This window comes from Magnolia sinica, chromosome 10, assembly GCF_029962835.1.
Source record: "Magnolia sinica isolate HGM2019 chromosome 10, MsV1, whole genome shotgun sequence".
Lineage (NCBI taxonomy): Eukaryota > Viridiplantae > Streptophyta > Magnoliopsida > Magnoliales > Magnoliaceae > Magnolia > Magnolia sinica.
The window spans coordinates 72,054,148-72,073,348 of NC_080582.1; the positions used below are offsets into that span (position 1 = coordinate 72,054,148).

Consider the following 19,201-nt stretch of genomic DNA (forward strand, 5'->3'; position numbering starts at 1 on the left):
GTCCCACCATCAGTGTGGGCAATAAGTTTTGGAATGACGTTCATGTGGGAACCCTTACGCAGGTAAACATCACGGTGGGCCCAAAAAGGTTTCAACTGCAGCCGTTTCCATCCCATCGTTGGATGTGAAGTGACCCCTTGAGTCTTGGATGTGCCTCATTTTTTGGGATCAACGGGTAACATGAGTTTGCTAAACTGATGGACGGAGCAGATCTGATGCAGACATCTCGGTGGACCCCACAGAGCGTCCACCTACAGGGCTCTCAGTAAGCGTTGGAGCCCCTTCTACACACTTCGTTACCTTTCTTCTCACTTCTCTGCATTCGCGCCATTAGCAGCTTCTGGAAACTGACCAAACTGCAATAGCATTCCCAGAGGAGAAAAGAAGAAGAAGAAAAAACCCCAGGAAAACCCTACAGCCCTACAAACTCCAAACCCTAATTTCTCTGCGACAAATCGATGGCTGGTACGTCGTCGAAGCTCGCACGGTCTGTCTCTTCCGTCGCTGCCGCTGGAAAGACCTTGTTCTCTTCCTCCTCTTCCAAAAACCCCCTTCCTCTCTCCCGCGTCGCACCTATCTTTGGTACAGCCCCTTTCGGACCGACTTCCGCTCCGACAACTCCACCTCCGACCAGAAACAGCGAGCTGGCCTCAGCGAAAAATGTCTCTGCTGCCGCCAACAATTCTGCGAATCGCACCGGGCTGGGTTTCCAACGACGGAAGTTCCATTCTTCCGTTCCTCGGTTCAGCTCAGCTGCCTCGTCTCAGGTCTGCACTCTTTCATTTTGTTTCCTTTGTTATTATTTTATTTTCTCTCTGATGGGCTTTTATATATTAGAAGAGAGAAGCTTTGATACTCTGGCAGTGTGACGGATGATACACAGACATGTAGAAATTACTAATAAATTGTATGTGTCATAAAAGTAATTAAAATTAAATGGTCCAAACTATGGGTGCCTGTTTAGATGTATCATGTGTTAGACTGAATTACGGAATGTAGGATTGTTTATGCATCTATTATGAAAATCATAAACTTAAATGTGTACCTTAAGAACTTAATCTTCTGTACCTTACACCCTTTCGGAAACCCATCACAACTACTACTCCCGGAGCCTCCACATTGGACAGAGTTAATGTCTCTGCAGGAGATAATCAAGAATTTGTGTCTGAAACACTGTGCATACGTGGCACAGTCCAAGAGCACCATCTCATTACATATCTGAACTGATCACAACTGCTGTGGGGTATGCTCAATCCAAATATCCAATGGTCAGATCATCCAAACCATTGATCATTTGCGCCGCACCTAATAGAATTCTTACATCATGAACCAAAAATTATCTTATTTGTTTATTTGAGTATCAGATTGGTGGACATTTATTGGACAGGAAAATATCCAATGATCTATCTCAACAAACAAGTGTCCATGAATTCGAGGTTAGAATTATTCAACTAGTCTAATTTAGGATTGTAAACTAATGAATTGGATTCCACAATTTGCTCGGTTTAATTGGAGTTAATATATTCCACGTCTAACATTTCTAAGTGCTTGCATATCAAATGTCGCAAGTAGCTAGAGTATCAGGTAACTTATTAACATTGTTCGTATTCATATACAACTAGCATTCGAGGTATCGGTATCGTTGCAAGTTTTGCTGGCCGTGGATACAAAAACAATATTGATATCACCGCTACTCAGAAATGCAGGGAAACATGGGAATGCAAAAAATGGTGGATTTTTTCAGTGAATCTTTAGGAGATGCTAAAATACATATATTTGCATATTTAGGAATAAAAAAATTGCAAAAAGAATGTGTATGTAATAAGTTTCCATTTAATTGGGGCCTAAAAGCATGTGCTGTTGTAAGAAATCAGCCCATTAGTAACCAAAACGAGTTTATACAATACAAATATAGGTACTATACAATAACTAGGACATGTAAAAGTAAATGAACTAAAAAAACATACCTATCTGGCTGTCCATCCATCCATCCAACCATCTAACTATCCCATTCATCCATCCATCCCATTACACACACACACACACACACACACACACACACACACACACACAACCATCCATACATATAGACACATACAAACATGCATTTCATCATAAAACCATGTGCCCATAAAAAAAAATTGAAATGAAATTTTTTTTAATAAACAAAATTTTGGTGATATTGAGACAATGGCGATATTATTGAAATATCATTGATACACTAGTGATATAAACAACACCTAAAATTTATACAGTCGAAAATATTGGCGATACATTGGCAATACCAAATACCAATGTTTTAAATGTTGACGATATTTGTCGATGTCTCATCTCCCGCCTGTGTGATACGAAACGCACATGCAGCGTTGATATATCCCATATGTTCGATCCGATGAGCATTTTTAATTTTCGATACCTTTTTTATTGAAATTATATTAAATCAATATCAAATGGTTATAAAACTATTGGTTCTTCATGTTTTGCATGAAAAATTATTAAGTTGGAGCTTTGATTTTGATATCCATTGGTTCTTCATGTTCTCCATGATTTTTTCTTCAAAATTTTCCTTTAACTAGCTATCAATTGAGACTAATTTCGAAGTATTTATGAGTGTTTGATGAAATGATCATCATATACGCTTTAATTTCAAAATTTGAATGTAGGTAGCCCTATTTGGGGAACATTGGGTGGAATTTTGAATTTTCCTAATCTCCCAAATTGCTTGCAATATTGCACCGTAAATATGAAATCAAGCATGCATTAGGGCTTATCTATTGATTTGATAAGTCCTTGTCAATTTTTGAAAAATAAAAATAAATTTTTAATTAAAAATTATTATTTTTTGAAAATTCCCTTCAACTAGTTGTCAATTGAGACCAATTTCGAAGTATTTAGGAGTGTTTGATGAAATGATTATCATTTAAACTCTAAGGGCGTGTTTGGACGGGTATCATGCGTTGGAGTAGGTGGTATTAGGGTGGATAGGTTTCTTGAATCCAGTAGCGTCCGTATTGAGGTATGTTTGGGCAGCGCAGGAGTGAAGAAGGATGGGATTGGAGGGTGGATTCGGATGGATTTTGTATTGGATTTGGGATTTCCTTGCTAGATTTATCGGGAGACGAATTGGTTACTCCCCCTGACACTAGCCCCATGATTGGTGGTCGGTGCTCTATGGGCCCCACTGATGTACGTATTTCATCCATTTCGTTCATCCATTTTTACAGATCATTTTATGGCTTGATATGAAAAATGATAGGGATATAAATCTTAGGTGGGCCACACCATAGGACAAAAATAATGAATGGATATTCACCATTAAAATCCTCTTAAGGCCCACTATACTGTTTATTTGACATCCAATCTGTTGATTTGGTCATAAAGACCCAGATGGAGGGAAAAAATAAATATCAGCTTGATCCAAAACTTTTATGGCCCCCAAAACGTTTTTAATGGTCAAAATTCATTCAACACTGTTTCCTGTAATGTGGTCCACTTGAGATTGAGATATACTTCATTTTTTTTTCACATGTCATAAAATGATATATAAAAATAGATGGACGGCATGGATGACACACATACATCATGGTGGGCCCCACAGAACACCGACCGCTAGCCAATGGCTGCTGTCAGGGGGAGTAGCCAATCCGTTCCCAATTTCTCATGGGATTGGGGGTATTTCGCTGCTACATGTGAAATCCTGCGGAGATGTGCACCTGTTTCCTAGTTGATGATATAAAACCCATGTGGAGCCCACTGTGTATATGTATGTAAATCCACTCCGTCTATCAAGTGCAAACCCGTATTTAAACCATAAATACTAAATATAGATCTGATCAAAGATTCCTATTGGTCACACCAATGGGAACGATTCTGGTGTATCACATGGGATATGTTGCAATCCCATGCCCGTCCAAACATGACAGGAGCTGGGTAGGGAAAATCCCGTCCGCCCGTCTAAACACGACAGGGCCTGGATAGGGCAAATCCCGTCCGCCCGTCCAAACATCCTAGTAGGTGACTCATTGGATATACCAATTCCATGGGATTGCAAGCAATCCACTGACGTAGCCATTAATTTCTCGAAAAGGGTGCAATCCGCCGTAATACAATCCAATCCCATGGGATTTGCCCGTCCAAACACGCCCTAAATGTTATGCATTCAATTTGAATATAATTGCATTAGTTTAGTCAGATAACGCATAACTTAGGACCCTATACAAAGGAAACCTATTACGTGCACTTCTATTTTGAGATGTTATGATTTAAAATTGTGTATTAAGGTCTTTTTTAACAATCCCTAAAGTTTCATTGTAAAATTCATTCATTTTCCCAATATTTCCCCATGTTTCCCAAAAAGTGTGATAAATTACGCGATACAAATGATATATCCTGTGCGATAACCGATACGTATTTGTACCCTAAAGATGCGACACGTAACGCGATACTGATACATTGGCCATACAAGTGACATCTTGAATTTGCACAGTAGAAAATATTGGCGATAATAATATCGTTTGCACAATAGAAAATATTGGCGATAATGATACATCAACGATATATTGACTATACCTGGAATTTTCGGTACTACCTGTGTTATCAATATCGCTCGTGTTATCAGCATTTTCGAATTGGCGATACGGATAATATGAGAGATATTATCTTAATATCGAGGATACTCTGAACAATGTATACAACTAGGCAGTAGGCACACAAATGCCAACGTGTCATACGTTTATGGCATCCAACCTGTCCAAATGGTTGACCACATTTGGAAGATCACCTGGTGCAAAAATCAAGGCGATCTGCTCATTAGGTGGGCCATGTTGTTGAAAGCTATGGCAACCATGAGTCTTATCCAAAGCGCATGTGTTATAAGTGGGTCCGCCTGATTTTTGTGCTTGGTGATCTTCATGGTGGGGCCAACCTTTTGGATAGGTTGGATGTCATGCACACAAGGCACATTGGCAATTTATTTACCTAACTAGATGTCTTTAAACACTTCTATCTTTATTTATTTTATTTATGTTTGGAATTCAATATTAATTGGAAATTGTAAGACTTGGGTTATTTTAGACTCATCAAAAGGTGTTCGATTTGGTTGGTTTTGTTGTCGTTGTTGGAATTCCATTAAAAAAGAGGCAAAGCCTTTCCCTCAAGGCCCACTCAATAACATCTAGTTTAGCCCTCCCGAAAACATCCTTTGTTCGCGAGCTCCGATTGCAAAAGCTTCTATTGTTCCTTTCACTCCACAAGGCCCATAAACCTGCCAAAAAAGCAAGTCTCCAAAGCATCCTGCCTCTTCTTTGGATATCGCTCCTATGCCATACAATGAAGAGACTATCGATTTGTCTCGGCAAATGAGTAGTGTATGAATACCGAAGAGTGACAAAAACTTGGACTACAACCCTCAAGCGAATGAACAATGGATGAAAAGATAGTCGATTGACTCCTCATCATGCATACACAAAATATAAACGTTGGCGATCACCATCTTCCTTTTTCACAAATTGTCTATAATGAGCACTTCATTCCTTCCCAACAACCAGGCAAAAGCAACCCCCTCATAAAACCAAACGAAGGAGGTATGGGAGAGACCGACGGGAGTCCAAAAGAAGCTTGTAAAAAGCTCAAATAGAAAATCAGCCAAATTTCTCTTTATTCCAAACCAACTCAATCCTTTTCTCCTGGCATTGGGAAAATGCCATGAAAGCAGTTCATCAAGCCAATGAACTCACGCACCTCCTCCAACAAGTTTCTTTTGCACAAAGGAGACCACAACACCTTATTGCCTACAATGGATTAACATTGGTTGAAACAAATATTCACAATTGGAGATGGACTAGGTCATTAGCTAGCCTTGGGAAATCATCATGGTGTGCCCTTCCCACCTAAATATCATCCCAGGACCCAGAATCAAATTTTCGAGCCATCACTTAGGGAGAAACCAACTTTGAATTTCTTACCCAATCTTGCTATTGATTTCCAAATTGTCGAAGCACAACAAAGCGAACTCTCCCCCATACTCCACCCTCCCTCTCTCACCCCATACTTGTGCACAATCACCTTCTTCTATAAACATCCCTCTTTAGTTCCGAATTGCCAAAGCCATTTCCCAAGCAACTCCTTATTCATGGTTTCCAATCCCACACCACCTTTGGTTGGCTTTCACACTTCTTCCTATTTAAGAAGATGAAATTTGTGCTTCTGTTCGACACCATACCAAAAGAAATCACACCTTAGCCTCTCAAGTCTATTCAACACTATCTGTTGACACTTAAATAGGGACATGAAATAAAGTGATAAATTTGATAAAGCTACCTTAATTAGTGTTAGTCTTCCCCTAAGGAAAGATAACAACATTTCTGCCTAGCCAACTACCTTTTAACTCTCTCAATTACTTTGTTCCATAAATGCTTGGCCGGCTTGTTAATACAAATTGGAAGACCGAGATATGTCGAGGGGAAAGACCGCACCATGCAACTGAGCGTCACCGCCAATTCTTCCACGTCCTCCTTAGACCTACACCCAACATCTCACTTTGAGCCTTGAGATAGCCTTGACTTACCGAATAATTTTCCTTAAACTATTAAGTTTAGTTTCATCCGCATCACGAAAAAGCAACGTATCATTAGCATATTATAGGTAAGATATTTGGCGCTCCACACTATTCATCGAGAAACTGTTTGTGAGACCCACCTCCATACCCGTATCTAACGTCTTGCTCGAAGCCTCCATCGCTACTAAAAAAAAGGAGACACTGTATCTCCTTGTCGACACCCTCTTGAAGCTTTGGAGAAGCCTTTTGAAGAGCCATTCACTAGGACTGAAAATTTAGTCGACCGGATGCAAGCCTGAATCCACCCTTGCCAATATTGACTTCACCCTAACCTTCTTAGCATGTAGTTCAGAAACTCCCAATCCACGTGATCATAGGATTTTTCAATATCAAGCTTACAAATAATGCCTTTCTTGCGTTCATGGTTGCTCGAATTAATGCATTTGCAGGCTATTAAGGTGGTCTAAGATCTGCCTTCAAGCAACAAAAGTACTTTGGGCAACTGAGATCACAAATGTTAGCCTTGAGCGAAACCCTGTGGCCATGACTTTTACAATATTATTATAGGGCCCTCCCACCAAATTGATGGGTCCGAACTTTTTCAAGCATTTCGTACCCTCTTAGTAATGAGTGTAATAAAAGAAGCCGCCATTTTTTATGCAATCTGATTTTGATCCCTTTCCAAAAATTCCTTCATGAACCCCACTATATCACATTTGACCTCTTCCCAAAATACTTGGAAAAGGACAATAGGAAAATAATTTTGCCCTGGTGCCATATCCCTACTCAAATTATCCATTGCCACCTTAATTTACTCGGAGAACGGGACTTCAAGATTGGCAACCGCCTTAATTGGAAGCATATTAAAAGTTAGATTCTCTAGCTTTGGTCTAACCCACTTCTCACGTGAGAGAAGATCCTTATAAAACCAAACTATTGCCTCACAAACCTTGGAATTTTCCTCCACTCTAGCCCTGTTCAGAACCACACTGTGGATTCTGTTAATCCTTGCCCTTGCAATTGCCATAGCATGAAAAAAATTCTATATTCGTGTCCCCTCTTTTAGCCAAGTGGCCCTTGACCTCTGCTGCCATTTGATTTCATCTTCCTTCAATTGCTTTTTATAATCGAGCATCAGGTTGTCTCTCACGGACTTCTCCTATATAGATAGAGCCATCACCTTTTCCGTGATGTCAAGAGCTTGGATATCACAAGGGACTCTTTTCTCTCCTCTTTCCAATTCCCAACCACCTCCCTCCTCCGCACTTTTTTTTTTCTTTCAATAATTAAGCTTTTGAAACAACATGAAACCCGCACACCCCTCCACTTTGAAAGACGACCACCATTCCTTCACTTTGTCGATGAAACCTTCTACCTCAATCCAAAGGAGTTCAAATCAATGACTTCGGTCCCCGGTCATCCTTCTTAACCTCCATTATAGTGGGGCACTGATTTGAGATAGGCCTTTGCTTTGAAAGACAAGCACCATTCCTTCGCTTTGTCGATGAAACCTTCCACCTCAAGCCAAAGGAGTTTGAATTGATGACTTCAACAATGATCTGAGATGGGCCTTGGAAGGCCCCATTTGAGACACTAGAGGAAACTTCTCCACCCATTTAGGAGAAACAGAGAACCTATCCAGCTTAGACTTCACCACCTTGTCCTGACCATTGGACCAGGTAAATTTAACATCACTCATAGTCAAATCCACTAAGGTATTCCTATTTATCCAATCGGAGAACTCCCTCAGAAAAGGCCGCACTTTGATTGATGCGGTCCTCTCCCGACTTCACAAAATGGAATCTCATTATATTAAAATCATCACCCAAGCACCACTGCAACTCCCACCTCTAGTGAATGGAATCCAACTATCCAAGGATTAGCTTGCTGACTGGGAGAATTCAGACCATAAACGCTAAAACCTAAAGCCTGTAGCTAAATCGCTCAACTAAATAGACCAAGAACTAACTTAGCCAATAATCCTCTTGACATTAAAGGTTGGCATCTCATAACACTAGAATGCATCCCGCAGACCCTGTTGCATCCAATGCTTGCCAATCTTTACGCTTGCCACCCCAAATTGCATTAGCCACCAATTGATGCGGTCTGCATTTTGGTTTCCTGCAAAGTACTATCTGGGCTTTGAATCTTTTACACACATCCTTGATCTGGAGCCTTTTCTGAGGGCATCCCAAACCTCTCACACTCCAACTGATTATCTTCATTAAACACCTTTTCTCAACCATATGCCCTTGTTTACGCCCCTGGACAAATCTCTATCCCTATAATTCATGGTAGTCACTAAGTTCTTTAGATCTCTCCTACCTTTGTGTTAAGAACCTAATCAATATGCCAAGGGCCCCAGGATTGATGGAACACGTCAAGCTAGGCTCTTTAAACTATTGGGATCATGACATTACACCACGCTTCACAGCTGACGTCCATGACGACCCACTCTACGGAAGCACTCACGCTGGCCTCTTTTCTAGGTAGCCCTTTCCAGGGCATATGGTGGCTGCACTCTGGTTGCTCTGGTAGCCCTTTCCACGCTGTGGCGACTTTCACTTTGGTCTAGGTTACCCTTTCCATAGGTCGCCCCTTCCGTGGCTCAAATATAGGATGTGGTGTTGGCTCTGATACCAATTGTTAAGAACCTAACCAATATGCCAAAAGCCTGAGGACCGATGGAATGCCTCAAACTAGGCTCTTTAAACCATTGGGATTGTAACACTTTGATAGCTTTGCCCCCTTCATTCTGACACCTCAGTTTGGCATTAGATTCCCCTTTCCTCCACGAATTGGAAGAGGGCGATGAAATCTTCCTCACCATCCCCAAAAGTCACTCTAACCAATTTCCCAATGCGCCCTAACATATCTGTAATGTGGTGCATTCCTCTAGCCATTGAGATTGCACTTCCATCCCCCCTAGTTAATCACCGAATAGTTGCATGACTTAGCCCTCTTGCTCTTGACCATCTTTGTTGCTCCTTCCACCTGAGACCTACAATAGAGTAATATCCATGGCCTCTGGCAGCAGACTACCCCTTTGCTGGGCCAACTGGACTTCTTGGCTCACCATCTCCTGGCAATCGGTGATACTTGCACTGGCTGGAGCCTCCAAACTCTGCTTCAACTCTGCTGATCCATCCTCCTGCGGTACTGACAAGGTCCTGTCCTCCCCTGGTCAAGGCTTCACTACTGGATCATCTTCACAATTCACAACAGCCTCTAAACTACTTCCCAAAATCATGGGGGATAGGTTGCCTGCCCACAAACCAGAACTGACTTGCTACTTTCTCGCTACTGTCCGGAGAAGGCCAGGAAAGAAGGCTCGGAGTCTTATACCATATCAACTAAATGAGAAGAGCCACACATGTCTCCAATTAAAGGCCCACCCACATGTGAAGAGGCACCCATAAATTTCACAGGAGCACTCTCCTATGTGTCGGGATGACAGGCAGCTACACCGCCGCTCTCTTGGACATGAATTCCCTTGAGCCCAACACCCATGGCACCCGTCACCCCAAGAGAGCACACAACCCCATTGCTAGCTGCCAAAATCTCCACACGACTCCTGGACATGTCTCCTTGAGCCCAGCACTGACAGTTGTTGCTCCAAGAGAGCCTGAAGCCCCATCTTAGCCGCTTGTTTGCTTGCATTGACAGCTGCCAAGACAGGACCTGCCTGTCGCACTCCCCCATTTTCAGTGATGCGACTGAGGAGATGGCGACCACTCGACTGCCCTAGCCTGGGAAGACACTAAGTCAAGTGCAGAAGTAGAACTAAAATTCGATCGGCTAATGGTGTAGATATGATTGGCTGCAGTGGGATATTTAATCGCTGCAGCCATGTAAAGATGGTAAAACTTTCAGATCAAACAAGAATTGATTTCCTTAGTGAATGATATGTATTGTATTCCCAAATATTGTGGGCTGTACATGGTTCATATATGCATCACAGGGCATTAAAAAAAAAGCTTATCAAAATGATACTGTTGTGTATCATTCCACATCTTTGTACCATCATGATTCATGTTATTTTGTATGGACCAATATGAAGCGACATGGGACAGTTTCTTTACATCATTTCCAAAAAATGATCTAATGTTAATACAAACAGTATGTAATGCTATATCTTATCTCTCTAATTTACAGTTGGTAGTTTATTATCTTTCTGTTTTTCTTCGTGTCTCGGGCTTAGTTTCTTCTTTTATTTTAAAGTTCGATTATTTTCTGCATTTTTTGGGATCTGCAGTGTATTGCAGATTTGCGCATGTATCATTTTGTAGTGTGTGCTGGACATGCTTTGATACTGATATTTAAGACCTTGGAACTGAGATTGAGAAAGTCGTTGGGCAATCTAAAAATAGATGGAGAAGCATTATTTATGTAACTTTTAGTTTCATATTAAGTTTGGTACTTTGCTACATTTTAGTTGGTGTTTTGTCATTACATGCCATCTTTTTTGTCATTTTCAAATCATCATCATCATCTAAGCCCTATCCCAATTAATTGGGGTCAGATACATGTATCCTGTTCCACCGTTCCACTCTCTCAAAGGGCCAGACCTTCAGTTAGATGACTGAAGGTGATAGGTCATCAAGTATTTTCTTATTACCTCCATCCACGTCCTTTTGGGCCTTCTCCTTGCCCTTTTAGAGCCTTCAACTTGTACCAGCTCACTCCTAACTGCTGCGGTTCTTGGTCTCCATTGCACATGAGCAAACCATCTATCTACTTTCCCTCATCTTATTGCTTATTGTTGCTATTCCTGAGTTCCCTCGAATGTGTTCTAATTCTATCCTTCCTAATCTGGCTACTCATCCATCTCAACATCCTCATTTTAACTACACTTATCCCATGAAAGTGTTGTTCTTTAACTGCCAACATCTTTGTCATTTTCAAATGATGTCTTAATTTATAGGATCACTTATTATCGTGGAAGAATTGGTATTTTGTGATTGAATTATTTTTTTTTATATATCAGGTTAATCAAACAGAATTCACTGATATGGCGTGGGAGGGAATTATTGGTGCCGTAGATGCAGCACGACTGAGCAAGCAACAGGTAGTGGAATCTGAGCATTTGATGAAAGCCCTTTTGGAGCAGAAGGATGGTTTGGCTCGGAGAATATTGACCAAGGCTGGAATTGACAACAGCTCAGTTCTTCAAGCTACAGATCAGTTTATTTCCCAGCAACCGAAGGTATGCTATGTGCAGTGGGGGGTGTTCATACCTCTTTGACAAATGTAGGAAATATTTTGAAGATCTCATGATTTCTTTTCACAATATTTGAAGAAAGTAGGAAAACATCATAGTATTAATTATAGTAGAAATGTATTTATGTTATCACAATGAATTATATTTATTTTTAGCACTTATTTCATTACTTCCTGTCAATTGTATTTTATTTTCTGTGAGATATTTCCAAACATATCTCAAGAAAACCATGAAGTTTGAAAACGTCCTAAGAAATTTTCATGCTGAGAGTAGGTAATAATGTGATCTATTAAATGCTGAACATCTATTTTTGTGGCAGGTAGTAGGTGATACTAGCGGTCCCATAATGGGCACAAATCTTAAAACACTCATGGACAATGCCAGGAAGTACCAAAAAGAGCTGGGGGATGATTTTTTGTCTGTGGAGCACTTTATGTTAGCATTCCATTCAGATAAAAGGTTTGGACAACAGTTATTCAAGAACATCCAACTTGGTGAGAAGGAATTGAAGGATGCTGTTTTAGCTGTGCGTGGAAATCAAAGAGTAACTGACCAAAGTATGCATCACTTTGTTATGCATTTATGGTTGAATTCTTATATCATTTGGTGAGTAGATTGGACTAGTTTGTTGTCATCCAACTTTTCATCACAGTTTCATCACGGGAACTTGTGTCTAGTGCTAGAAATGATTGGACAAAGTTCATATTCAGTAGACAGACCTTTAGAAGGTGAAAATCTCATGGAAGATTCTTTTTTCTTTTCTGCCATGAGAGCACCCTTGTGAACTTTGACCAAATTGGCATGACTTTCCAAGTGGTTGGGTTTCGATTGGTATGCATGTGTGCACAGGAATTAAAACTTATATACTGATCTGAATACAAGTCCTTATCATTGAATTTTGATATTCATATTGACAAAGGAAAAGGATTATTCCGGATAACATCACCTATAAGTGAAGAACATGGCGAGTCATGCAAGACGATAAATATCAGAGTAACAAAGCAATCACATTGAATTGTAGTCATAATTAATGCAAATGATGACTTGACCAAGGATAACCCTCAATTCACTAAGCTGGCATTAAATGGATTGTAGCCATATATGCTTCATTTCTAGAGCAGAACGAATCTGCATTCTACATCCGTATTTTATAGATGCATATTTTTTTGGACCACAAGAACGCTTCTTACTGAATATAGTGGATAATTCCTAGAAAATACCTCTAATGGATTTGCTAGAAAAATTGAAATGTCAATCTTGGGTCACCTGGAAAATAAGTTTCCCATTAATAAGTGCCCTAACGCATCTAGGGCCTGTTTGGATTCACGTATTGTATCGTATTAAGGGTCAGTTTTTACAATAAACCATGTTTGGATAGGAGCTGGTGTCCGAACGTACACATGCGCGCGAATACAATAAAATACCAAAAATTACGAAAGGCGGTAGAGTAAAAGAAGACGCCACTGCATCGTGCAGTGCAGCGTCTTTAATGCGCTGTATTTTCGCTTGCAGGGACGCGGATTCGGCACTACCCTGCTGTACCGGTCTCGGCACAGTCAACGGCTCTGAGAGGTCCACCTTGATGTATGAATTTTTATCCATACCGTCCATCCATTTTTTTCATATTATTTTAAGAGATATTTCCAAACAATAATCAGATCCAACGGTCAAGTGGACCACACCAGATGAAGCAGTAGTGACGATGATGCCCACCGTCGAAACCTTCCTAGGGCCCACCGTGATGTTTATCTTCCATCCAACCTGTTCATAAAGTCACATATACCGTGATGCAAGGAAAACACAAATATCAGCTTGATCCAAAACTTGTGGCCCCCAAGAAGTTTCAACGGTAAATGTTTAATCACCACTGTGGTCCACTTGAGCCTTGGATCTTCCTCATTTCTATACATAAAATCTCAAATAGTATGGAAAAATGTGTGGACGGTGTGGATGAAACCCATACATCACGGTGGCCACCCAAGATGTGGGGCACGTCGTGGGTGGAGCATATCACTAAAATACGCTGATCAAGCAATCCTACCCAGTTCTTATACGTCGTTTCCAAACATTGATTTGTACAAGAAATTGCATACTTGCCCGAACAATACCTCCTATCCAAACATTGGTTAAAGGCATCTTGATTTGGATGTATTCTGAAAATGGTCAAACGTATACATGAACAGTAGTAGAATACAATACAATACAGCCTTCTACACGAATCCAAACAGGCCCCTAGGATAATGCATGTACAGATAATAGATGTTATTTGGCTGGGACATGATCATCATCATCAGTCTTGTACCAGCCATTTTGGGGTTGTCTACGATATTCAAAACAGGATTCATTCTCATGGTAACTTGAGAAAGTTTGGCATCTGGCTGCCAACATGTGCAATTATTACTGGGTAGAATTTGGTTGATGACTAATAGTATTTTATATAGATCTTCTTGTACTTCTACATCTGTCTCTTTTCCAACTCTGCAGTATGCTAGGGAAAGTTTAACTAGAGGTTAAAGTTTATTGCAGCCCCCATTCGTTTAAAAGTTAAAGTTTACCCAGTTTGTATTTCTTGAATTGCTTTATTTAGTTTATCTCGGTGCGGTCCTCATGCGTGCTGTTCTTCTCTCTGCAGATCCAGAAGGAAAATACGAGGCACTAGAGAAATATGGAAATGACTTGACAGAGCTTGCTAGGCGAGGTAAACTAGATCCTGTAATAGGCCGTGATGATGAAATTCGCCGTTGCATCCAGATATTGTCCAGGAGAACAAAAAATAATCCTGTCATTATCGGTGAGCCTGGTGTTGGAAAAACTGCAATTGCTGAAGGGTATGTTTTGTTAGATATTTATTTTTTATTTTAATTTTCTGGAAGGGCCAACTTTATAAACATCATTTTGCATTAAAAAAACCCTTCATAAACATCATTCATGATGCATTTGGAATTTGGTTGCCACATCTCTTATTGGAATACGGGGATGCTTGGATGGGTCAGAAACTATTAAAAACCACGAGGAGATATATTCAGAAACTAATGCATGGTGAAAGATTGTTAGGGTGATAATGACAATAACAACTTTGAAAATTCGTCTTTGAGAAGGCAATAATGAATTTATCAAAGTTGTGATATTTTTGCGAATATGAACAACCTCCAACTTGAATTTACACTTTCTTAACTTATTCCTCCGAGGGGGAAAAAGAAAATTCCGAGGATGTGTGATGCAAAGTCATTCCATGGACCATTGCCATGTGATACTTGGAAGGCCATGGATACAATATCGAAAAGCCATCGAGGAGAGGAATCCTTATACATTCATGAAGGATAGAAAGTTCATAATGAGGCCCATGCTGGGGAAGATTTGTATGTCCCTAAATCCTTAAATAAGAAGTGCAAGAGAAGTTAATGGGCAATTATAAGAAAGGGTCCATGGATAAATCTGTTGGTGAATCAACAGCCAGATTAGAAGGTGAATCAATGAAGAATATGAGAAATCAGGGGAAAAGTGGATATGAATAGATCGACAAAGTTATGGTCGGATGAGCTTAATGAATCCACCATTGGGTTCACCAGAGGGGCCATCTTTGGATTGGTTAATGAAACCTACGATGGATCAAACGATGCATCAACAATTGGACCAACTCATGAATCCACTGGTGGATCAACCGATATATCCATTGATAAATGGGTAGTTGGATCTGCACTTGAATTGTTATACAGGTAGACGGATCCCTACAACGGGTAAAGGCGGCGTGCCACTTTCTCCGATACAAGGTGTGCTAGGGGTAGGATCATGTGAGTTGCTCCACATAATATGAAGTATGGAATATAGTTACATATACAAACTAATTTGTAATTTATATATGAATAATGAATATTTTTATTGTAGATCCCCTATGCAGTAATTATTTTGTATGCTTACCAGTACATAGATCAAAGAATAAATCTCTACATTCTCTGTATAAATTTATAGTATGTCTTAATCAACGATAAGAGTAGACCTACATTCCATTGGATCGTCCCAATGACAGTCATTTTGGCTGTGGGGCCCACAAGTCCAACAGTATAAAATTTCTAGTATGTACACAAATCGTGTAGTGTATGTAGGATTTAAAAATTGTACAACCCCCCCCCTGTGTATAGTCTTCTTCTAGTAAAGTGGACTGCTATATTCAATTTTGTTTTACTATCTCTTTTATTTGCAAGTGGAGACAATTTAGGCAAGTTTATTATTTGGTCCTATGGGCTGTTAGCCTTAGTTTCTCTTGCGTAAAGTAGGAGATTATTTGTCATCGTCGTCATCATCATCATCATCTAAGCCTTATCCAAATTAATTGGGGTCAGCTACATGAATCCTATTCCGTCATTACACTCCATCAAGATTCAAGGGCCATACCTTCCATTACGATTTGGACCAAAAGGCTTTTAGCATTGGTCTCTTTAATTTTGAGTAAGAGATTGTAAAATAAGATGTTTATAGATGGACTATGATGCAATGTTTTTTTTTTTTCCTTTGATGTTGATATTTTAAATGAAAGAATACTTCCTTATTTGTTTCCTGAGATCAGAGAATTTCTAGGAGTGAGACTCATCTAGAGATCCTAGGAGATTTCCCTAGGTATATCTAGTGAGATTTCCCTTGGAGATTGTAAAATAAGATGTTTATAGATGGACTACGATGCAATGTTTTTTTTTTTTTTTCCTTTGATGTTGATATTTTAAATGAAAGAATACTTCCTTTACTGTTTCTTGAGATCAGAGAATTTCTAGGAGTGAGACTCATCTAGAGATCCTAGGGAGGAGATTTCCCTAGGTTTATCTAGTGAGACTCCACATAATTGTCTCCTTTTTAATTGACTCCAATATTTTTCTGCTGGAATTGGTGATTATCAATGTAAGTGCTTAGAGGTGGAGTTCGATCTCTAAATCAGTGCATGTTGAAACCCCATTCAAGTGAATCTAATTTTATCCTGATACTACATCACTTATTCTTTACTTTGTGGTCTTACTTCTTAGCACAGCACATGATTATGCCCTTTGCACTCTAACATCCATCACCATATCGTCTATGACATCTTGTATTTCATAGTGAGTTGGGATTTTGCCTATGTTTGTGCTCATTATGTCCTTTTATCAGAGAGGCATCCATCTAATGTATCCAATTTTGTAAAATTTATTTCTTATGCAGGTTAGCACAGCGAATTGTTCGCGGGGATGTTCCTGAACCTCTCCTGAATAGGAAGGTTGCGAGATTGTCCTTAGCTAGATGCTCATATTCAACTTGAGTTCCACATTGGTTTTCTGAATTGAAGTCATGCTAAGTAGCTTTCTCATGCTTTAAAGTTCTCATAAGATGGTCTAAGCTCTAGTTTTTTTAGAGAAATTTGATTACTTCATTTATGATCACAGTACATCTTTACTAATGCCTATGTTTTTGGGGAACCTTGACCTTTTTCGTACCCAGATGTAAGCATTCATGATATCTATTCCAGAGTAGTGAGGATTTCTGTTATACCTCATAATCATCAACATGGGCATTTCTCATGGCCACTGCGTGTGAGTGATCAGCTGCCTTTGTACTCATAGCATGACTTAGCATATCATTTGTTCATGGATGGTGTCTTGCATTATGATGATTTGCTAAAAATCTTCCTGACCAAAACATACAGCTGCATTTCACATTTTGATGGTAAAAATATCAAATATTGGATTGCTGTGAGCTTCGAGTCTAGGGGTTTTTTGGGGCATGGACTGTCCTTGTTTAGAATGTTCATGGACTGTGCTCATTGAGGCCTATTGGATCAATAATCTCTATCACCAAACCACAGGGTCCACAATTCCACATGCTGATTCTAAAGGCTCGAGGATGATACCCTCAGCTTGAGGTTCATGTACTTGACACTGGTACTTCCTGACACCTGTGTTTCTCTGTAAGAGCTCAAAAAATTTGTTTGTTTGTAATCACATTTTAAAACTTAGATTCAGTTCATTGAATGCAGGCAGGTGGACCATCTTTGGCAAGTTCCTTATATGTTAATGTCAGAAAGATTGTACTTCCAATTGTGCTAGTAATTTATTATTATTATTATTATTATTATTATTATTTTTAAAATTAAAAAATGTCAGGTTGCTCTTCTTCATGGTCTCTTTGAGGTCCCACTGACCAACTCATTGCTTCGCTGCTGTTCCAAAATTTAACTTCCACATTTCGTCATCTCTCTAGTTTTAGTTTTTGGTGCAAGCATGTGCATATTTTCGCTGTATTTGTCTTCATCAGGGGGTCTTGTTCTTGTGCAGTTGATCTCACTGGATATGGGTTCCCTAATTGCTGGTGCTAAATTTCGTGGAGATTTTGAAGAAAGGCTGAAAGCTGTTCTGAAGGAAGTCACTGCTTCCAATGGACAGATTATTTTGTTTATTGATGAGATCCACACTGTTGTCGGTGCAGGTTTGTGCTTAAGATCATCTGCTTGGTATCTCTATTCATCATCTATTCATCATTTTTTGTTGTTGTCATTGTCATTGTTCTTGTCACCATCATCTTAGCCTTCTCCAGCAATTTATGATCAGCTTTTAAAAAGTAAAGTGGCAAAAGTTTGTGATTGACGTCCCACCACTCATCAACATTGGGGTTTTGGAAACCAGTCACGACAGAGGCTCACATTGACATATGCCAACATTGTCCCACCCAGTACTAACCTTAACACTGCTACGGTCATGGAGGGGCAGTTGCTAGGCAATACCACTGAGCACAAGTCACTCAAGCACATGAAGGGTCATGCTAGTGTACATGCTCAGGTGGATGGCTGTCTAGGATAGCAACGAGCCTATCAATCCATTTTCGTTAGATGCCAGTTACATGCCAACACGGCCATGCCCTGAAAAATCTCTGAGATGGTGGAATACTCTTTTCTCTTGCCAAAGTGTGATTGACAAGAGAGGGTTACTTGTCGTATCCTCTTATCCTATTAGCTCTTTTTCTTGTATTCTCTCTCTCTCTCTCTCTCTCTCTCTCTCTCTCTCTTTCAAAAACAAATAAAGTTATCATTAACTTATAAAAATACGCTTAGATGGGAAGATCCTAACCTTCTGATCAATAAGAGATATTCACTCAAGGGCTTGGTTGCGTTGAGTAAATCAAAAGAGATTTGAACCCAAGACACTTCCCCACAATGGGCAACTTCAACCCTCTTTTCGTTGTTTTTTGGGGGAAGGGGCCTTAACACCTTTGATTCAAATTTTTTTTTTTTTTGTTGCACCATGAAGAAACAAAATGGATTGGAGAAGCAGTGTTTGCTCTGCAAACAACAAAAGTAGGGCTCATGTGCTCCATTATTAGTAATCCGTCTTGGATTCAAATCCTTTTTGTTCTACTCAAAGGACACTGGCCCCAAAATGCTTGGACACCTCTCTCTACTTAACAATATT

At 39.9% G+C, this 19,201-nt stretch overlaps 1 protein-coding gene across 1 annotated transcript in view; it reads left to right on the forward strand.

Annotated features, from left to right (window-relative positions):
- Positions 1–356: 356 nt before the first annotated feature.
- The window catches only part of LOC131216969 (chaperone protein ClpB3, mitochondrial), a 37,764-nt gene continuing 18,919 nt past the window's right edge, over positions 357–19,201 (forward strand). Inside the window, exons 1-6 of the mRNA XM_058211624.1 lie at positions 357–767; positions 11,544–11,762; positions 12,097–12,334; positions 14,410–14,605; positions 16,962–17,016; positions 18,071–18,221. Of these exons, the coding sequence (XP_058067607.1) occupies positions 459–767; positions 11,544–11,762; positions 12,097–12,334; positions 14,410–14,605; positions 16,962–17,016; positions 18,071–18,221 (1,168 nt within the window). The 5' untranslated portion in view covers positions 357–458. The remainder of the gene's footprint in view (positions 768–11,543; positions 11,763–12,096; positions 12,335–14,409; positions 14,606–16,961; positions 17,017–18,070; positions 18,222–19,201) is intronic.